This window comes from Lampris incognitus, assembly GCF_029633865.1.
Source record: "Lampris incognitus isolate fLamInc1 chromosome 5 unlocalized genomic scaffold, fLamInc1.hap2 SUPER_5_unloc_1, whole genome shotgun sequence".
In the NCBI taxonomy this organism is placed as follows: domain Eukaryota; kingdom Metazoa; phylum Chordata; class Actinopteri; order Lampriformes; family Lampridae; genus Lampris; species Lampris incognitus.
In genome coordinates this window covers 314,503-337,896 of record NW_026611071.1, presented here as the reverse complement: position 1 = coordinate 337,896, position 23,394 = coordinate 314,503, and the positions used below count along the sequence as shown (strand labels likewise).

The 23,394-nt window shown below is 42.6% G+C and overlaps 1 protein-coding gene across 1 annotated transcript in view; it reads right to left on the bottom strand.

Moving 5' to 3' along the window:
* The window catches only part of LOC130131917 (immunoglobulin mu heavy chain-like), a 79,834-nt gene extending 72,638 nt beyond the window's left edge, over positions 1-7,196 (bottom strand). Inside the window, exon 1 of the mRNA XM_056301644.1 lies at positions 7,132-7,196. Coding sequence (XP_056157619.1) covers positions 7,132-7,177 — 46 coding nt within the window. The 5' untranslated portion in view covers positions 7,178-7,196. The remainder of the gene's footprint in view (positions 1-7,131) is intronic.
* Between the last annotated feature and the right edge of the window lie 16,198 nt (positions 7,197-23,394).

The following is a 23,394-nucleotide window of genomic DNA, read 5'->3' as shown; positions in this document are numbered from 1 at the left end:
CATCAGTCAGCTGGGAGACGATACAGTCCTCTTCTTAAAAGATGCTACTCAAATTCCTCATGATTTGGACCTTATTAAGAATTTTCCAATGCTTCCGGTTTATGTTTAAACACGAACAAATGTGAATTAATGCCTATCAAGACATATAAAATGTCATCTGTATGTGGTATTCCAATTAAGAATCAAGTTACATATTTGGGTGTAAATATTAGAATAGATGAATCTGTAAGATGTTCTTTGAATTTTGAGCCAGTCATTGAAAGGCCAGGCAAAAAATTTAATAAATGGTTACAGAGAGAGCCATCATTAAGAGGGAGACGTCTTCTCTCAAAAGCTGAAGGCATTTCAAGACTAACTTATGTCGCTCTTTCCTTCCCTGTTGAGAATTCAACTGTAAAAAATATTGATAACCTTTTGTTTGAATAACAAGACACATTTTGAACTTTTATTATGAATACTGCTGATTGTGGAGGATTAAACATTTTGGATTTTACAACATTAAACAATATATTTAAGAGTAATTATATAAGACAGTTCGTGAAAAACACCACTTCCTTATGGAATTTCATCCCTAATTATATTTTTTTCTATAATAGGTGGCCTGAAATTTGTTCTACAATGCAATTATGATATTCTTAAAATACCCGTAAAATGATCAAACTTTCATAAGCAATCTCTGTTGGCTTGGTCTCTCCTACATAAACACAACTTCTCTCCTCGTAAATACTTTATATGGAACAACAGGAATATCCTTTATAAAAATCACTCATTATTCTTTGGAAACTGGTTTAACAATGATATTAGGTTGGTGGGTGAACTGCTTAACTCAAAAGGTCACTTGCTGAATTACTCTGAATTTTTATCAAAATTTAAAAATTCCAGTACCTGCAAAGGAGTATGCAGTTGTTTTTGATGCCATTCCTTATGGTGCTCTGATGCTGATAAGAGACTCAAAATGAAGTGTTTTTCTTGTTCCCTCTATAGAGCTGGATGGATCTGTAATCAGTAAACTGTGTTTCAAATTATCGTAAAAGTAGAAATAGATGTGTTAGAGCTTCATCTCAAAGAGATATAGTATCAATACCTTATGTAAAAATTTTCTAGGAAAAATTTGTGGAGAACATTCCTTGGAAAAGAGTTTGGACTTTACCTCTCAAATACCTGTTAACTAATAAAGTGAGAGAAATCACGTTTAAACTAACTCATAGATTCTACCCTGCTAAATTATATCTTAAAAGGCTTAACAATGATGTTGATATTGGTTGCTCGTTTTGTGTTACTATGCCTGAAACTGCTCTGCATCTGTTTTGGTATTGTACACATACTAAAAAGTTTTGGTCTGACGTCCTTTATTTTATTCAAATACACATTATTGCTGATCTTTCCTTTACCTTTACCTCTCTGAGCATCACATATTGCGGTGGATGTGTTCAGTTTAAAGTCAGGTGAAAGCCTGGTGCGTCTCACACAGACGCTAAGGGTGCGTCGTGCGTCAGTATCAGACGCCAAACATTTCCCATGACGCCAGCATCCTTCTTCTCGTAACTGGCTACATCTTGGACCCTGGCTGGTCTACAAGGGACTCGGAGGAGGTCTGGCTCCTAGACGTGCGGTACGCAGGCCCGCCGGGGTGTGTGGAGATTCCCTGATGCCTGTAATGAATGAAAGGTCACGTGTTTAACTTGACCTACTCACGGGTGTACGTGCAGTGCGTGTGACGTATACAGGAAGAGAAGCGCATGTTATGAAGGTTGTATGTCGGATGAACGCTAGTAAAAGCTACACAGTTAAGAACCTACGAAGTCGGCTCGTTCTTGAATTATTCTTATGTCAGTAAGACAAGGCGTCTACGGACATTACATGGTGTCAGAATAGTCTGTGTATCTGAACACGAGCGGTCATGCCGAAGTTTAATCCGCCGAGTGAATTCAAGTTTGACTGCCCAGTTGAATGGCCGCAGTGGAAACAACGGTTCTCGCGATTCAGGCTCGCGACAAAGCTGGATAAAGACGACGGGGAGATTCAAGTGAGTTCGCTGATTTATGCAATGGGCGGCGAGGCTGAAAAGATATTCAGCTCGTTTGACTTCGCGGCGGAGGGTGATAAAGTGGACTATGATTTCGTACTGAAAAGGTTCGACGGCTACTTTATTCCCCGCCGTAACATCATACATGAGAGGGCGTGCTTCTATCAACGTAGCCAGCAGCCAGGAGAGACAGCGGAGATGTACATCCGGACATTGTATGAGCTGTCTGAACACTGTGAGTTTGGGGACAAGAGGGATGAACATATCAGAGATCGTCTGGTAGTGGGCATAAAAGATAAGGTGCTCTCCCGTCAGTTCCAGCTCACAGCGGACCTTACTCTGGTGAAAGTCATTGAACAAGTGCGCCAGGCGGAGGCAATAACAAAGCAGCTCAGCCTCCAAGCTAACCAACCAGAGGCCCAGCTGGCTAACGTCAATGTTGTCCGATGGCGGGACGAACGCCAAAACAAAAAGGGCGGACAGCGTCATGGTGGCGGCAGTCCGGCAACCAACAAAGTAGATGAATGCGGGAGGTGCGGCAAGACGCAGCACACCGATGAGCGGAAGTGTCCTGCAACGAACAGTAAGTGCAACAAGTGTCATAAAAAGGGACATTGGGAGCGTGTATGTCACTCTAAAGCGGTGAGAGAAGTCACTGAAGAGGTTAAACAGCTGTACTTTCTGGGAGAAGTTGGCAAAGAGAGCAGTCAGGAAGATTGGACTGTTAGTTTAACAATAAGTGATGTACCAATAACCTTTAAAATTGACACGGGGGCTGACGCTACTGTTATCAACCAAGGGACATTTAAAAAGCTGAAGCCAAACATAAAACTGGGACCTCCTGACACATGCTTCATAAGCCCAGGTGGAAACATCAGCTGCATAGGACAGTTTCAAGCCACAACCAACTACAAGGAGAAACAATACTCCTTTCCAGTGTATGTGATCAAGGGGAGAGGCAACTGTCTGCTGAGTCGTCCAGAGGCAGTGGAGATGGGTCTAGTGAAGCGGATGAATGAGGTCAGTGGAGTTTTCGGTTCAAGTGGACTGCTGAAAACAGACCCAGTGAAAATAGCTCTGGTGAAGGGTGCCCAGCCATACGCGGTGCATACAGCCAGACGGATACCGCTGCCACTTGTACCACTGGTTAAGAAAGAACTGCAGCGCATGGAAAATGAGGGCATTATTGAAAAAGTGACTCAGCCCACAGAATGGTGCGCCGCTATGGTGCCGGTGCTGAAACCGAACAAGAAAGAGGTTCGCTGCTGCGCTGACCTCAGGAGGCTGAATCGAGCGGTGAAACGTGAGAAATACGTGCTGCCCACTATGGAGGAAATAATGCCAAGGCTCGCAGGGTCAAAGTTCTTCACAACGTTGGATGCAGCAAGTGGGTTTTACCAGATCCCCTTGCATGAAGACAGCAGGGGGCTCACCACTTTCATCACCCCATTTGGGAGGTATGCTTTCTGCCGCCTTCCATTTGGTATAACGAGTGCTCCAGAGATTTTCCAGAGAAAGATGGCGGAAACTCTGACCGGGCTAGAGGGCACAGAGGTGTACATGGATGACATCCTTATACATGGAGAGACTGAGGAAATCCATGACCGGCGCCTAGCAGAAGCGCTGGGGGTCATTGAAACAGCAGGTCTCAAACTGAACCAAGCGAAATGCAAGTTCAAACAGAAACAAGTCCGCTTCCTTGGTCATATCATCAACGAGGCAGGCATCAGACCTGACCCGGACAAAGTGGCCGGAATAGAGAACTTTCCTCAGCCCCAGAACGTGACGGAACTCAAGAGGTTCCTCGGGATGGTGAACTATTTGGCAAAATACGTCCCAGAGCTGTCCACTGTAGGTCAGCCGCTTTATGGACTGCTTAAAGCAACGACAGAGTGGCTGTGGGGACCTGCACAGAACACAGCATTCCAAGACCTTAAAGCAGCACTCGCCACCGCCCCGGTACTCACCTTTTACGACATCACTAAGGCTACGGTGGTGTCAGCAGATGCCAGCAGCTACGGGCTGGGAGGCGTTCTGCTCCAGCAGCACGGGGAACACTGGAAGCCCGTGGCCTACTGCTCCCGACGGCTGAGTGACGCAGAGACAAGGTACGCACAGATCGAGAAAGAGTGCTTAGCCAGCGTCTGGGCATGTGAAAGGTTCGAGAAGTACTTGTTTGGGCTTGACAATTTCAGACTTGTCACCGATCATAAACCACTAGTGCCTCTCATGAACAGCAAAGACTTGGATAATGTGCCCATTAGGTGCCGGAGACTGTTAATGAGGCTGATGCGTTTCAATGCAGTGGCTGAATACGCACCAGGCAAAACTTTAGCTGTGGCTGATGCACTCTCCAGAGGCCCAGAGCAGCGCTACGGAGATGGTGCTTCTCATGATGATGTTGCAGCGCACATTGATGCCATCGTGTGCCAGGTGCCTGCCACACCTCAAAGGATGCAGGAGATAAAACAGAGCACGGATGGGGATCTGCAGCTCCAGACAGTGTTGGGCTTCATCAGACACGGCTGGCCTGAGTATGTCGATAAAGTGCCGGAGACAGTCAGAGACTTTTATCAGGTGAGAGGGGAGTTATCTGAGGTAGATGGTTTAGTCATCAGAGGCAGTCGTATCGTCATTCCCACAGAGATGAGGGAGGTGATCTTAGACAGAATACACGACGGGCACCAGGGGATAGTTAAGTGCAGAGAGAGAGCTAGCCAGTCAGTGTGGTGGCCCAAAATGACAGAGCACATTACAACAAAGATACAGCAATGTCAATTCTGCAGAGAACACAAGAACACACAGAGAAAAGAGCCTTTAATGTCAAGTGAGCTCCCATCCAGACCATGGCAGAAAGTTGGCATAGACCTGTGTGAGTACAAAAAGCAAAACTACTTGATAGTGTCTGACTATTATTCCAGGTTTTTGGAGATTCTAAATCTACCAACAACTACTAGCAGTCAGGTTATAGCTAGGCTGAAGGCTACATTTGCACGTTTTGGTATCCCTGAAATTGTAGTTAGTGATAATGGGCCACAGCTAGTTTCAGAAGAGATGAGGAGGTTCAATGAGGATTATGATTTCATCCATGTGACTTCAAGCCCACACTACCCCCAGAGTAATGGACAGGCAGAGAGGGCTGTTCAGATAGCCAAAAGCATATTAAGGCAGGAAGACCCTCTCCTCGCCCTGTTGACATACAGAGCTACACCCTCTTCTTCCACTGGAGCCAGTCCAGCGGAATTGCTCATGGGTAGGAGACTCAGAACCACCTTACCCACATTGCAGCATAACCTGAAACCGGCCTGGCCTAAAGAGGAACGGATCAAAACCGCTGACGCCGCAGCCAAATCGAGGCAGGCTTTCTACTACAACCGCAGGAACGGCGTGCGGACACTGCGCCCACTGAACCCGGGTGACGCAGTACTCACCAAACTTGATGGACAGAAAACATGGACAATGCCAGCAGTTGTTCACAGTCAGAGCTCCACTCCCAGATCCTACATAGTGAAGACAGCTCAAGGTGAACATTACAGAAGGAACAGGCGCCACCTGTTGGCCACACCCAAAACACTCACCTTTGTCAGCAGGGATCCTGACCATGTCACTCCAGGGGAGAGTGGAAACACGGATGAGTCCCGAGCAGCAGAAATGCCAACTTCCACACCACATGTTACTCGCTCTGGCAGGGTGAGCAAGCCTGCAATCCGGCTGGATTTGTGAGGCGTATGGACTTGTGTACTGTGGGAGATTTTTTATTTTTTTGTGAAAAGGGGGGTGATATACAGGTTAAAATTGTTGGCAGTAAATGTTCAGAGAAATGTTTAGAAAATCATCTTAGAGGGGGAGATGTAATGAATGAAAGGTCACGTGTTTAACTTGACCTACTCACGGGTGTACGTGCAGTGCGTGTGACGTATACAGGAAGTGAGAAGCGCATGTTATGAAGGTTGTATGTCGGATGAACGCTAGTAAAAGCTACACAGTTAAGAACCTACGAAGTCGGCTCGTTCTTGAATTATTCTTATGTCAGTAAGACAAGGCGTCTACGGACATTACAATGCCCACCACCCAGCCCCCAGCTATGGGGTAAATAGTGCCACCTAGTGGATACCTCGGGTCTGTGGGGTAAACCCCTACACAACACCAACGTCTACACTGCTGTGGTTTTTTGTTTTTCTTGCCCTTTTGTGAGTGTTTAAGTGGGAGAGTACTGCTGCCGCCGTGTGTGGCTGCTGCTTCTCCCTCTCGTAGCCCCCCTTCCCCTCCACCCCTGTATGTCTGTTGTGTTTATCTGTTGTCTTCTTTCACCCCGTTTATTGTAAAGCCACTTTGAGTGTTAGAGAAGCGCTATAGAAGTTTAATTTAGTGGTATTATTATTAAAATATAAAGTTTCTTATAGTCCTAATATGGCACCCATTTATTTGGAGAAGAATGAGATGTGAATTTGGATAAGATTTGTAAACCTTTATATATTTCTTCATAAATAGGTTTATTTAGATACTCTCAGTAGAATGCTATTTTCCCTCCACTTTTCTACTTTTACATTTATTCAAAGGGTGTTTTTGTGGTTCATCAGGAAACAGTGGTTGAGGTTTTTAGTGAGTTGAGGTTGTGTCATCTGGTGGATCATCTCTTAACTGTTCAGGGACAGAGAGGGTTTTTGTACAGGTCTATCAGTGGTTTGTGTTACTGTGTGTATCGGGCACAATAATACACAGCTGAGTCTTCAGGCTGCATATTCTGCCCTGTTAGAGTCACTGTCTTACTGGAAGCTTCTACAGAGATACTGAACTTGTTTTTTAGTGACTCTTTGTAGTATGCACCCCCAGTGTATTTTATTCCAATCCACTCCAGTCCTTTTCCTGCAGGCTGTCTGATCCAGCCTGTGTAATAGCTACTAACAGAATAAGAGACCTGACAGGTGATGGTCAGTGGTTGTCCCTGCTGGACAGTCAGAGACGCTGGTTGATTCAACTGCTCACTGTTCACACCTGTAGAAGAAAGAGAAAAAAGTTGAAAACTCAACTTTGTGCCTCAGTGCAGAAAGGATAAACAGAAGAAGCTTTGTGGTCCTGAATGTTTCTCCCTCAAAGAGACTCACAGGATCCAGCTGCCAGCAGCAGCAGCAGCAGAGCTACAGACAACATGATTTGTGTTGAAGTTGAACTGCTGGGAGCTGCTCTTCTTCTGGTCCAACTAAGAGCCTGGTATGAACTTCTTATAGTGGACTAACAAGGAAGTATACTTTGCATAGAATAGGACACCTACATACTAAAGTGTTCCAGGAATAGTCACTAGTCTTATGTAAATATGAATAGAGCTTGATTGCTTGTTTTCTAATAATCTTCCCTGAACACACACAGCAAAACCTCACATTTCTTTCTCAAGATAGATTTGAATAACAACTTGGTGACCTGACACAAATACAGAAGTGGACATGTTCTTTGTGCCAGTCTTAGATTTCAGTGAAAGACTGGATTGCTGGATCATTTTAATTCCAGCTTGAGAAAGTGAATGTGAAGGATTACTTTGTATGTGGAGTACATTTGGGCTGTTTTGATGTGTCCGTCTTGCACAATAAAACACCTGCTTCACTCAAATAACTGACAGGTGGATGTCCTGAGCAGCAAAGCAGAGGAACTACAAGGTGTTTTGTACTGTATATACCAACTAGTAAAATGCTCCACACAAATACATAACTCATGTGTACTTAGTATTGTTACATAAATGATAAGATCAGGTTTTGCTGATCAACGAGACTCTTTTTAGTCATCTTTTTTGTTCTTGCCTTCATGCAATAGTACCAGCACTTATTTTACTTTGGTCCCTTTTAGCCCATGGTGTTATCGACAGTTATTTTCTGCTATTTTCTAGTGTACTTCTCTTCTCCAGCAAATATTCATATTCACCCAAATTACTGTTGACAGCAGGTGTTTCCTTCACAGTAAATACTATGTGTTAAGTCCCCTTTGCTAACATTACTGACTGACATCTTACTTCCTCAAAAAGTTGTCTTAGTGTCATGTGGGACATATTCCTCCCCACTACTGTCTGAGTGTACAGCAACAAAAAGACACAACACCCCATGCTATTTACAGTAACTTGAGACATTACCCATCTTTAATGCTCAGTATCATGTTTCTGCTTTGGCTGCTTCTATCCACTGCTTGTATGTATTCTAAGAGGGGTTTATGCTCCATGTTTGGTGGATATAATGCTTCCACTATTGTGGACAGTAAGCGTATATATATATCTATATATCTATATCTATATATCTATATCTATATATCTATATATCTATATATATATATATATATACACATACAGAGAGAGAAAGAGAGAGCGAGAGAGAGAGAGAGAGAGAGAGAGAGAGAGAGAGAGAGAGAGATCCTTTCTTCGTTAAAAAAAATCATTGGTATCCAGTAAATATCCTAACAGACATACTAACATATCTGATGCATTACTATCTCAGTTGGGTATTTATCTTGACAGATATAAAGTTTACAAACCAGCCATCATTTGACCGCCCGTGGTGGTTTTAGGTAGGAGTGAAATCCCGGTCGTTCTAGTGTTAAACAGGTAAAGTCAAACACTACAGGCAAGTATCCATGAGAAAGGTCCACCAATCAGCAAACACAATCCTAAACCATCAAACCCAAATACATTGACTATAAACCAACACATCGTGCAAAACATTAGTAGCCATTGGTCTCTCCTTTATCATGACAGTTACTTAACTGAACACACAAACGCATTACAAGTTCATCACACACATAAACATAGTAGTATGTGTCTCCTACTGAGCTAAACGCCACCAAAACTCAGGTGATGCATGCTGCACCTCCGCTGGCCACATGCCACCCCACGCCGGCCACTGAGAAAACGGAGCCCAGCCAGCTGCACAGCAGTATGCCAACCAGCAATCTAACAATCAAAATAATGCCTCCAAAACACTCAACATTCTGTTAATACAACTTAAACTACAGCTACACAGATACCAGAGACCTTTCATTTGTGCGCCTTGACTGCCATTTACAGGACTACCTGCGTTATAGCACCTAAACTAGACTCCATGTGCAGTTCTAATCCGTGGACAGTGAAAATGAATCTGGTAAGTAAATAAACATAAATTAAGAAAGGAAAGTAAAAAATTAAATAGAAGGGTGTCTGTTGTTATAACCCAATATTTTTCAGTCCTCTACATTAACACAACTCTTCATCATCCCTATATCTCTTTATAATCAGACCTCTGTACTTCTTCTTGAACTGTGTAATGTTTGTACTTTCTTTGAGTTTCATGGTGACACTGTTCCACAATTTTACCCCACAGATTGAAATCCCCATGCTCTTCAAAGTTGTACGAACACATAATTTCTTAAAGATTAATTTCCCTCTCAAATTATATTCCGGAGGGTGTGCTCCAATTATCGGGGCATCACATTGCTCAGCTTCCCTGGGAAAGTGTACTCTAAGGTCATGGAAAGGAGCCTCGAACCGATTGTCGAACCTCGGATCCAGGAGGAACAATGCGGACTCAATCCTGGCCCTGGAACAACATACCAATTCTTTACCCTTTTGGAAGTGCTCAGGGAGGCATGGGAGTTTGAGCAGCCAGTCTACATGTGTTTTGTGGACTTGGAGAAGGCCTACGACCATGTACCCCAGTGAACTCTGTTAGGGATACTGCGGGAATATGGGGTACCGGGGCAGTTGCTACAAGCCATCCGATCTTTGTATAACCAAAGTGAGAGCTGTGTTGTCCCTTGTGTCCGATTCTGTTTGAGATATTCATGGAAAGGATCTCAAAGTGCAGCCAAGGTGAGGAGTGTGTCAATTTTAGGAACCTCAGAATTGCATCTCTGCTCTTCGCAGATGATGTGGTTTTGTTGGCTTCATCAGAGCACGACCTCTGGTGCACACTGGGATAGTTTGCAGCTGAGTGGGAAATGGTCAGGATGAGAGTCAGCACCTTCAAGTTTGAGGCCATGGTTCTCTACTTGAAAATGGTGGATTGCTCTGTAGGGGTTGGGGATGAGTCGTTGCTTCTAGTAAATGAGTTCAAGTATTTCGGGGTCTTAGTCACAAATGAGGGTAGGATGGAGCGAGAGATTGACAGGCAGATTGGTGCAGCATCAGCAGTAATTCGGACGTTGTACCGGACCGTTGTGGTGAAGAGGAAGATGAGCCGGAAGGCAAAGCTCTCAATTTACCAGTCAATCTTTGTTCCAACCCTCACCTATGGTCATGAGTTTTGGGAAGTGAGCAAAAAGGGTGAGATTGCAGATACAAGCGGCTGAAATGAGTTTCCTCCGTATGGTGTTTTGGCTCAGCCTTAGAGATAGGGTGAGGAGCTCGGACATCCGGAGGCAGCTTGGTGTAGTAGAGCCGCTGCTCCTTAGTGTTGAAAGGAGCCAGTTGAGGTGGTTCAGGCATCTGATCAGGATGCCTTTTGGGCACCCTCCTTTGAAGGTTTTCCGGGCGTGCCACCTGGGAATAGACCTCAGGGTAGACCGAGAACTCGCTGGAGGGACTACATGTCCAATCTGGCCTGGAAATGTCTTGGTATCCCCCAGGAGGAGCTGAAGGACGTTGCTGGGGAGAGGGACGTCTGGAGTGCCCTACTTATCTTGCTGCGACCGTGATCCAACCCCGGAGAAGCGGTTGATGATGAGATGAGATGAAATTATATTCCCCTTCTCTATCTGAGAATATTTGTTGTATATTACTCAGTAGTAGATTGTTTCTTGCTTTGAACATTATTTGTGTTGTGTTAAATTCTACTAAATCCCTGAACTTCAAGGCACTTGACTTTAAAAATAGCTTGTTGGTGTGTTCATGATATCCTACATTATTAACTATCCGTATGGCTCTTTTTTGTAGTGTACATAATGGTTGTAGGTTGGTGTTGTAGGTGTTACCCCATACCTCCACACAGTAGATCAGGTATGGTAAAATAAATGAACAATACAGAGTGTACAATGACTTATGATCCAGAATGTGTCTTGCTTTTCTCATGACTGCAATGCTCCTTGTCAGCTTTGTTCACACATATGTTATGTGAGGTTTCCAGCAGATCTTGTGGTCTAGTATCACACCTAGACATTTATTTTCATATACTCTTTCTAGTTGGACATTGTCTATCACACTGTTACTTTGGTGTTTTTATTTTATATTTTCCAAACAACATAACCTTTGTTTTGTCCAGATTTAACTATAATTTATTTTTGTAAACCACAGTTTTAATTTTTCCATTTCTATTGTGGTCACCTGCAAAAGCTGCTGTAAATTCTCACCAGCACAAAATATATTCGTGTCATTCACAAATAAAACAAATTTCAATATTTTTGATATGTTGCATATATCACTTAAGTAGAGAATGAACAGTTTTGGACCTAAAACCAACCCCTGTGGTACACCACAAGTAATATCCATGCATGACAATTCATGTTCGCCTACCTTCAAACTGCTGCCTGTCACTTAAATATCTTCTTAGCCAATTCTGTACCACCCCTCTGATACCATACCTTTCCAATTTATCTATTAATCTATTATGATCATTCTTGTGAAAAAACATGTTTTTTTCATCTATAAATATTCCCTCCGCAAACTTTTTTTTAATCTATGCAATTAGTTATTTCTTCAATTAATTCAATGAGTGCCAGAGATGTCGATCTGTTTGGTCAAAACCCGTACTGTCTACCGGTCAACATATTGTGCTTCTCAATGAATTGAGGTTGTATGTGAGGTTTCCAGCATATTTTCTGGTCTAGTATCACACCTAGGAGTTTATTTTCATATACTCTTTCTAGTTGGAGATTGTCTATCACTGCTTTTACTGTGGTGTTTATTTTATAATTTCCAAATAACATAAATACATAATGTAGAGCAAAATATAAAGTTTCTTATAGTCCTAATATGGCAACCATTTAGTTGGACATTAATAAGATGTAAATATGGATGAAATTTGTATATTTCTAGATATTTCTTCATAAATAGGTTTATTTAGATGCTCTCAATAGAATGCTATTTTCCCTCCAATTTTTTACTTTTACATTTATTCAAAGGGTGTTTTTGTGTTTCATCAGGAAACAGTGGTTGAAGTTTTTAGTGAGTTGAGGTTGTGTCATCTGGTGGATCATCTCTTAACTGCTCAGGGACAGAGAGGGTTTTTGTACAGGTCTACCAGTGGTTTGTGTTACTGTGTGTCTCTGGCACAATAATACACAGCTGAGTCTTCAGGCTGCACATTCTGTCCTGTTAGAGTCACTGTCTTACTGGAAGCTGCTAAAGAGATACTGAACTTGTTTTTTAGTGAATCTTTGTAGTATGTGCCCCCAGTATATATCCATCCAATCCACTCCAGTCCTTTTCCTGCCGGCTGTCTGATCCAGCCTGTCCCGTAGCTACTAACAGAATAAGAGACCTGACAGGTGATGGTCAGTGGTTGTCCCTGCTGGACAGTCAGAGACGCTGGTTGATTCAACTGCTCACTGTTCACACCTGTAGAAGAGAGAGAAAAAAGTTGAAAACTCAACTTTGTGCCTCAGTGCAGAAAGGATAAACAGAAGAAGCTTTGTGGCCCTGAATGTTTCTCCCTCAAAGAGACTCACAGGATCCAGCTGCCAGCAGCAGCAGCAGCAGAGCTACAGACAACATGATTTGTGTTGAAGTTGAACTGCTGGGAGCTGCTCTTCTTCTGGTCCAACTAAGAGCCTGGTATGAACTTCTTATAGTGGACTAACAAGGAAGTATACTTTGCATAGAATAGGACACCTACATACTAAAGTGCTCCAGGAATAGTCACTAGTCTTATGTAAATATGAATAGAGCTTGATTGCTTGTTTTCTAATAATCTTCCCTGAACACACACAGCAAAACCTCACATGTCTTTCTCAAGAGAGATTTGAATAACAACTTGGTGACCTGACACAAATACAGAAGTGGACATGTTCTTTGTACCAGTCTTAGATTTCAGTGAAAGACTGGATTGCTGGATCATTTTAATTCCAGCTTGAGAAAGTGAATGTGAAGGATTACTTTGTATGTGGAGTACATTTGGGCTGTTTTGATGTGTCCATCTTGCACAATAAAACACCTGCTTCACTCAAATAACTGACAGGTGGATGTCCTGAGCAGCAAAGCAGAGGAACTACAAGGTGTTTTGTACTGTATATACCAACTAGTAAAATGCTCCACACAAATACATAACTCATGTGTACTTAGTATTGTTACATAAATGATAAGATCAGGTTTTGCTGATCAACGAGACTCTTTTTAGTCATCTTTTTTGTTCTTGCCTTCATGCAATAGTACCAGCACTTATTTTACTTTTGTCCCTTTTAGCCCATGGTGTTATCGACAGTTATTTTCTGCTATTTTCTAGTGTACTTCTCTTCTCCAGCAAATATTCATATTCACCCAAATTACTGTTGACAGCAGGTGTTTCCTTCACAGTAAATACTATGTGTTAAGTCCCCTTTGCTAACATTACTGACTGACATCTTACTTCCTCAAAAAGTTGTCTTAGTGTCATGTGGGACATATTCCTCCCCACTACTGTCTGAGTGTACAGCAACAAAAAGACACAACACCCCATGCTATTTACAGTAACTTGAGACATTACCCATCTTTAATGCTCAGTATCATGTTTCTGCTTTGGCTGCTTCTATCCACTGCTTGTATGTATTCTAAGAGGGGTTTATGCTCCATGGTTGGTGGATATAATGCTTCCACTATTGTGGACAGTAAGCGGATATATATATATATATATATCTATATATATATATATATATATATATATACACATACAGAGAGAGAAAGAGAGAGCGAGAGAGAGAGAGAGAGAGAGAGAGAGAGAGAGAGAGAGAGAGAGAGAGAGATCCTTTCTTCGTTAAAAAAAATCATTGGTATCCAGTAAATATCCTAACAGACATACTAACATATCTAATGCATTAATATCTCAGTTGGGTATTTGCCTTGACAGAATATAGAGTTTAAAAACCGGCCGTCATTTTGACCGCCCATGGTGGTTTTAGGTAGGAGTGAAATCCCGGTCGTTCTAGTGTTAAACAGGTAAAGTCAAACACTACAGGCAAGTATCCATGAGAAAGGTCCACCAATCAGCAAACACAATCCTAAACAATCAAACCCAAATACATTGAAAATAAACCAACACATCGTGCAAAGCATTAGTAGCCATTGGTCTCTCCTTTATCATGACAGTTACTTAACTGAACACACAAACGCATTAGAAGTTAATCACACACATAAACATAGTAGTATGTGTCTCCTACTGAGCGAAACGCCACCAAAATTCAGGTGATGCATGCTGCACCTCCGCTGGCCACATGCCACCCCACGCCGGCCACTGAGAAAACGGAGCCCAGCCAGCTGCACAGTAGTATGCCAACCAGCAATCTAACAATCAAAATAATGCCTCCAAAACACTCAACATTCTGTTAATACAACTTAAACTACAGCTACACAGAGACCAGAGACCTTTCATTTGTGGCCGCAGTCCCCCATCTACAGGATTTACTGTGTAATAGCACCTAAACTAGACTCAATGTGCAGGTCTAATCAGTGAATAGTGGAAATGAATCTGGTAAGTAAATAAACATAAATTAAGAAAGGAAAATAAAAAATAATCAGACCTTTGTACTTCTTCCTGAACTGTGTAATGTTTGTACTTTATTTGAGCTCCATGGTCAGACTGTTCCACAATTTTACCCCACAGATTGAAATCCCCATGCTCTTCAAAGTTGTACGAACACATAATTTCTTGAAGTTTAATTTCCCTCTCAAATTATATTCTGGAGGATGTGCTCGAAATATCGGGGCATCACATTGTCCAGCCTCCCTGGGAAAGTGTACTCTAGGGTGCTGGAAAGGAGGCTCGAACCGATTGTCGAACCTCGGATCCAGGAGGAACAATGCAGATTCCGTCCTGGCCGTGGAACAACATACCAACTCTTTACCCTTGCGGAAGTGCTCAGGCCAGTCTACATGTGTTTTGTGGACTTGGAGAAGTCTTACGACCTTGTACCCCGGGGCACTCTGTTAGGGGTACTGAAGGAGTATGGGGTACCGGGGCAGTTACAACAAGCCACCCAGTCTTTGTATAACCAAAGTGAGAGCTGTGTCAGCATTCTCGGCACAAAGTCAAACATGTTTTCGGTGGGTGTTGGACTCCGCCAAGCTTGTCCCTCGTCTCCTATTCTGTTTGTGATTTTCATGGACAGGATCTCAAGGCGCAGCCAAGGTGACAAGTGTTTCCATTTTGGGAACCTCAGAATTGAATCTCTGCTGTTTGGAGATGATGCTTTTTTTGTTGGCTTCATCAGAACGCGACCTCCAGCACCGCAGTGGGGCAGTTTGTGAAATGGCCGGGATGAGAGTCAGAACCTCCAAGTCTGAGGCCATGGTTCTCTACCGGAAATGGTGGGTTGCTCCCTCCGGGTTGGGGATGAGTTGTTCCCTCAAGTGGAGGAGCTCAAGTATCTCGGGGTCTTGTTCACGAGTGAGGGTAGGATGGAGAGGGAGATTGGCAGGTGGATTGGTGCAGCATCAGCAGTAATGTTGACGTTGTACCGGACCGTTGTGATGAAGAGGAAGATGAGGCGGAAGGCAAAGCTCTCAATTTACCAGTCAATCTTCCCTCACCTATGGTCATGAGCATTGGGTAGTGACTGAAAGGGTGAGATTGCGGGTACAAGTGGCTGAAATTAGTTTCCTCCGCAGCTACAAATTCTCTTAATGAGCGCACCAAATCAGCGGCGTGACATAGGTCAGGCTCCGCAGCCTGGAGGGAAGTGCTTGTCTTTTGAAATGGTTGGAGAAAAGTATTCCACAAGCTGCAAAGGAAAGCCGTCTCGAGACGTTCCATTTTCTTGTTGAGTGCTCGTGCCTCATTACGAGTGGTCACATTTTGGTTTGGGTCATCAGATATTTTTTTAATAGACTGCTGGATATTAACATAATTCAGGCAGAGTGCCTTTGTAGCTTGGGCATGCGCGGACCACCGCGTATCGGATCGGCTTTTAAGCGTCTCAGTTGGCTTGTTATCGTCTGGCTGTAACCCCGAGGTAACCATCTGCCAGCGCGAGGTTGACTTGGAACAAACATGGAAAAGGCGCCGCACCAAAGACAAACACTCGTCTGTCTCAAGACAGCAGGTAACACGTGTTACTCCCCCTAAACTGAGCGCGTGGGCAGCGACCGGAAGCCACTCCACTCGTGGATTAATCTCCCGTATGCGTGACTAAACCCTTTGTACCACCCTGCCATATTGCCAGCATGGTCATAGCACTGGGCTCTGCAGTTGGCTATATCGAGATCCATCTCCTGCAAAGCAGCGAGAACTGAACTGCACGACGCTTCTCCTGTGCGACTTGCTGTTGGTAAAACTTCAGGAAACGCTCCTCAATGGAGCCGTCGGGCGACACGTGACATAACGCATAATGAACGTAAGGTGATCTACTGCGAAACATCCACACCGGTCTCCTCCTCTTTACGTGTGTATGGACACGCTTCTGCAAGTCACTTATACGTGTTCATTGACACGTATCTTACAGATGCCGCTAGGGGCGCCCTGTAGCCTACTAGGTCTGTCGTGACCATGGTCATGACGCAATAGAATGTCGAAAATGTTGAACAAAGATGGCGGAGCGAATGTTCCTGACTGCTGTCTTTGCCGACTTCTCCCAGAAAGTACAGCTGTTTAACCTCTTCAGTGACGTCTGTCACCGCTTTAGAGTGACATACACGCTCCCAATGTCCCTTTTTATGACAGTTGTTACACTTCCTGTTCATTGCAGGACACTTCCGCTCATCGGTGTGCTGCGTCTTGCCGCACCTCCCGCATTCGTCTACTATGTTGGTTGCAGGACTGCTGCCACCATGACGCTGTCCGCCCTTTTTGTTGCGCCCCCAGTGGCCAGAAGACGGGATTGCGGCCCCAGTGGCAACTAATACGTGTCCATATACACGTATTTCGGTCTCGCAAAAACGTGTCCTCTGACACGTACGTATTGCGAAACATCAGGAGTCGAGTCGACACTGATGGAGAAGTACTTTGCGATCTTCAGTTGACTTATTATTTCTGAAAGCACCTTTTGTCCCATCAGCCCGATAAATTCTTCACAAATATTTGAAGAAAGCTAGGAAGGATTTGCTCGGCCAGCGCTCCCGTATTTATTGATGTGTGCTTTTAGAAAAGGATCAAATTGGCGTATCACTTCTAACATGCCTAAATAATTGCCATTACTTGGAAGACCAAATAACTCGCTGTCACCCCTAAAAGGCAGCCCACGCTCAGATAAAAACTTAATAACTGCCACCACCCGTTTGAGCACATCTTTCCAGCAATCACATTCACTCTCCAATTGTTTTTTCAGGTCTGAATCGATCTGTCCTTTATCTGCCGTCCTAGCAAGCCACGCAAGCATCGCCTTCCTGTGGGAGTCAGAGCCTTCACTCTCAACTAGGCCATCATGGGCATGTGTCCAATCATTATAGCCATTATTAACAAATGGCTTTGAATGTGATGTTATGTCCCCGAACAAGCGACGGACGAAACAAAACACCACTCCTTTAGATGGGGAGTAAAGGAGCCACTCACGGGGCACATATTCTCCATTAACAGGCCTTCGATTGAATAACGTTTTTGAAAAACACCGCTTTTGATGTTTATATTGTCTCTCAGAAGCTGAGAAATCCACGTTTTTATTCTGGCATGATTCTGGCCCTTTACACGCCCAATAAGTCTGCACATCTTCATTAATGTTACCCCAGCATGCTGCATCTGTACTGTATGGATCCTCATCCACGTTTGACCTGGCAGCTTGATCGGGGTGGCTACTAATGCTGCTGCTGCTGCTACACCATCAGCATTAGTAGCCAAGGGCTCTGCGGTCGATTCTCTAGGGTCGGCTGCTGTGATATTGAAGTCCGCGTTCTCGTCGCTAGGCTGTTTGACCGGATCTTCGCCTGGGTCGGCTGATGGTGTGCTGTTGGGAGCAGCAGGGCTAGTGAGTGCTGCTGCTGCTGCTGGGCCTGGAAGTGCTGCTGCTGCTGCTGGGCCTGGAAGTGCTGCTGCTGCTGCTGCTGGGCCTGGAAGTGCTGCTGCTGCTGCTTCTTCTGCTGCTGCTGATTAGCAGCGCTGCAACTTGTAGCTGGGTCGAGCTCTTTGGCAGCGGCGCTCAATTTCTTCCCCACGGGCAACTGATCAGCAGGAGCCTTACCGAAATATCCAGTAAGTTTCGGAATCTTTTTAAGCAGTTCTTGCTCACGAAGCTCCTTGAGTTTCTGTGTCTTTCTTTTTTGATAACCACTTTCAAATTTACGCGGTGGCTGAGACTCTGACATTTTGATTGCATCGATTTGAATTGGTAAACTAGCTGTCGTTTACCCACAATCTCAAAACCAACGTGCACCTGCGCATTGCATACCACTTTTGAAGAGAACATGACCCCTGATTGGTTATAAACGAGGTAGGCTAAGGTAGCATTTAGATACACGTACAACCCAGGGTCAGCTAAGGTAACGTGAACATGAAAGACACACATTGCCATTTCGACGATAGACTACAAGCACCATTTGGAGGGGGGAGGGGGCTCGGATTCGGGGGAGATTTCGGACTTGGGGCCTATAAAAAAATTAAAGTATATATGTTTTCCCCTTCTATCATAGGCCCTCTCTCCTGATTGGCCCCTGGGCTCAAGCCCAGGTAAGCCCGTGCATAGTTCCGTGCCTGATCGCTCGGTAGTAGATTGTTTCTTGCTTTGAACATTATTTGTGTTGTGTTAAATTCTACTAAATCCCTGAACTTCAAGGCACTTGACTTTAAAAATAGCTTGTTGGTGTGGTCACTATATCCTACATTGTGAACTGTCCTTATGGCTCTTTTTTGTAGTGTACATAATGGTTGTAGGTTGGTGTTGTAGGTGTTACCCCATACCTCACACAGTAGATCAGGTATGGTAAAATAAATGAACAATACAGAGTGTACAATGACTTATGATCCAGAATGTGTCTTGCTTTTCTCATGACTGCAATGCTCCTTGCCAGCTTTGCTCACACATATGTTATGTGAGGTTTCCAGCAGATCTTGTGGTCTAGTATCACACCTAGACATTTATTTTCATATACTCTTTCTAGTTGGATATTGTCTATCACTACTTTTACTTTGCTGTTTATTTTATAATTCCCAAACAACATAATACATAATGTAGAGCAAAATATAAAGTTTCTTATAGTCCCAATATGGCACCCATTTATTTGGAAAAAGAATGAGATGTGAATCTGGGTAAAATTACTACATACATAGCTATTTATTCATGAATAGATTTATTTAGATGCTCTCAATAGAATGCTATTTTCCCTCCAATTTTTTACTTTTACATTTATTCAAAGGGTGTTTTTGTGTTTCATCAGGAAACAGTGGTTGAAGTTTTTAGTGAGTTGAGGTTGTGTCATCTGGTGGATCATCTCTTAACTGTTCAGGGACAGAGAGGGTTTTTGTACAGGTCTACCAGTGGTTTGTGTTACTGTGTGCCTCGGGCACAATAATACACAGCTGAGTCTTCAGGCTGCATATTCTGTCCTGTTAGAGTCGCTGTCTTACTGGAAGCTGCTAAAGAGATACTGAACTTGTTTTTTAGTGACTCTTTGTAGAATGTGTATGAAGCACTTTTCATTCCAATCCACTCCAGTCCTTTTCCTGCAGGCTGTCTGATCCAGGCTGTGTAATAGCTACTAAAAGAATAAGAGACCTGACAGGTGATGGTCAGTGGTTGTCCTGGCTGGACAGTCAGAGACGCTGGTTGATTCAACTGCTCACTGTTCACACCTGTAGAAGAGAGAGAAAAAAGTTGAAAACTCAACTTTGTGCCTCAGTGCAGAAAGGATAAACAGAAGAAGCTTTGTGGTCCTGAATGTTTCTCCCTCAAAGAGACTCACAGGATCCAGCTGCCAGCAGCAGCAGCAGCAGAGCTACAGACAACATGATTTGTGTTGAAGTTGAACTGCTGGGAGCTGCTCTTCTTCTGGTCCAACTAAGAGCCTGGTATGAACTTCTTATAGTGGACTAACAAGGAAGTATACTTTGCATTGAAAATCACCCCGCCACAATAATGTATTCAAAGAACGTGGAGTACTTATTTACAAATATTAACAGATTGCAATTGCCGTAGTTTATGATTAATCAATAAACACGTTTAAGAGAGGGTCATAATCATTCAAATGGGTTTGTCCTGGTTTTGGAGTATATCCAGTATTGTGAACTATGGAGTCTAGTTTCACAAACAAAGTGTCCAAATTGTCTGCATTTAACAGCAAACCTTACATTTCTTTCTGAAGGTAGATGTGGACAGTATGCTAGTTGGTTAATTAAGATGAATATGGAAGTGCTCCTTTTGGTTTCATCAAATCTTTGATTTCAGTGAAAATTTCAGTGTCGTGATCATTTCATTTCCGACCTTGAGAAAATCAGTGGGAAGGTTTAATTTGTAGGTGGAGGACATTGGGGCTGTTTTGGTGCATTTGTCTCAGACAATAACAAGTCTGATTCATTCAGATAACTTAAAGGTGGAAGTCCTGACCAGCATGGTAAAAGAACAGGTTTTAAAGTGTTTTTGTTTATCTTTGACTGGATTATATATTGCAGTAACACTAATCGGTCACTCAGATGTACTCAGCAACTTGTACACAAAAGATAAGATCAGATTTGTGTCACAAATTGGCTGCTTCTTTGCTTATTGTTGTTCTTGGTTTTCATACAATATTGCTTACAGTTATATAAAAAAAAACACAAGAAAATATTAGAGCATTAGAAATTAGAATTGTACTACACTAACTTTGTCATGGCCCAAAATTTGACAATCTAAAATGTTAATGTAAGCATACTTTAAGCATAATTTAAGTTAATGGTATTAATGATTAAAACCAAATTATGACTTACACGAGCTTCAACTGGCTCTTTCAGTCGCCCTCTCTTTATAAATTAAACCACCAATGTGTGTGTGTGTGTGTGTGTGTGTGTGTGTGTGTGTGTGTGTGTGTGTGCGTGTGTGTGTGTGTGTGTGTGTGTGTGTGTGTGTGTGTGTGTGTGTGTGTGTGTTGGGGGCTTGGTGCCCCCTACAGGTCTCAAAGGTGTTTTTGTTCAGCCCTTCCACTCCCTACCAATACTGTAGCACTCTGCCACAGTCATACACAGCAGAATCTTCTGGCTTTAAGTTGGACATTTCCAGATGTGCCCTGCTGTTGCTGTCACCTCTGGTAACTCCCATGAGCCCTTGCATTTTACTGCCATAAAGATTTCCACTGGCATCTGAACATCTGTGCCCTATCCTTTCCAGCGCTCCCCGTGTTGGTTGTCTTATCCAAAATATAACGCAACAGTTAAACGTAAAGCCACTTCCTCTACAGCCGGGCTCCCCAAGTAGTTTTCCCCAAGGATCAAATGATGTCATGCACACCAAGCCAAGGACCCCAACACAAGTTGTTTTATGTGCAGTCAGTGACGTGCGGTCAGGGGAGTGCCTATCCTGTGATAATTAAATCAAAATAACCATACAACAAATTCATAACATATCAAGATCTCACTCTAGTTACAAGTATGGTGTGTTATAACGTATTGTAATGATATATTTATGTGCTTGTCCTTTTTAAGTTCTTAAAGGAGAAGAGGGTGGTGAGAATCCCCAACACCCAGTGACTTGATCATAAGCTTGTTTGCGATAAACCGCAGCATGTCTGTAAATCTCCACCCTCAGAGAGTATTATGTGTCTCTGTACAAATGCAGAGCAACGCCATAACAAAATGCATGAATTTATTGCTAATTTGAAATCACTCCCTCTTATTCATATTATAGGAATTACTGAAGTTAAGTCCAAAAATCAGAAGCACGAAATGAGCCCAGCAGAATTTAATTTGGATGATATATAGAACGTTATAATTTATTTTCAAGGAATATAGACAAAGATAGAGGTAGAGGTTTACTGCTTTATATTCATAAATCATTAGAAGTTAAAGAAATTGCATTAGCAACAGAGTTTTAAGAGAATTGTTTGGTGGAGATCAAATGCAATAACCAAGAGTTTTTGATGGTGGATTTAATTTATAGGTCTGATAGTGGTACAGAAACTAACAATAATAATCTTTTGGTTCTAATGGAAGAGGTGTCAACTAGAAAGTACTTACATAAATTAATTAAGGGTGATTTTATTTTGACAAATATAGACTGGAATTTTAATGATGCAAAGGGGGATAATCTTACATCACTAGATAATGGGTTTCTGGACTGTATTCAGAATGCATTGCTGTTTCAACATGTGCAAGAACCAACAAGGTGGCGAGGTGATGACACAACACATGTGTTGGATCTTATAGTTAGTTACAAATGAGGATAAAATGATAGATAACATTCAGTATTTAGGCCCTTTAGGTAAAAGTGATCATTGTGTCATAATGTTTAAGTTCATTTGTTACACAAAAACGGTGAGAAATGAAACAACAAGAAAAAATTACAACAAGGGGAATTTTGAGGAAGCACGTAGAGATTTGGAAATCTTTGACTGGACACAATACCTATCTAATTATGGTGTTGAAGACAAATAGAGATTAATACAGGATAAGTTGAAAGAAATAGAGGATAAGTACGTACCAAACAGTAAAACCAGGTCCCAGAATAAAAAGCATAAATTCCCCTTGGACGGTATTGCAAAACGGAAAATTGTAGAAAAAAAAAATTCTTGCGAGAAAGGCAATAAGAAGTAAAAAACCAGAGGTACAACATCAATATTGAAGAATTAGAAACTTTGTGAGAAATAGGAACACGTTATTTAAGAAAGTTATACGAAGAAGACTTAGCAAGACAATCTAAACTGAAATCAAAGGTTATCTGGAATTATATTAATAAGAGGACAAAAATTAAGACGTCAGTAGGAGATTTATATAGTAATCAGAAGGATAAGAACTCCCCAAAAACAGACAGATACTGAAAAAGCAGAAATACTGTCAGATTATTTCAGTAGTGTATTGGTGATCGAACCTGTATTTGTGATTACCTGACTTGCCAAGATTGGAAGTTCAGCAAACAGAATGTTTTATAATAACTTTTTAAGATATAAAACGGCTTCTACATGATATTAACGTCTAAAAATCACCACGTCCAGATGTGCTACATCCCAGTATCTTAAAGGAATTGACTAGTGTGATTACTGAACCTCTAACAATGCTGCATAATAAATCATTAGAAGAATAAACTTTACCCTGTGATTGGAAAGAGGCACATATCAGTGCAATTTTCAAAAAAGGAAACAAGTCACTCCCAGGAAATTACAGGCCAGTTAGTCTGACATCTGT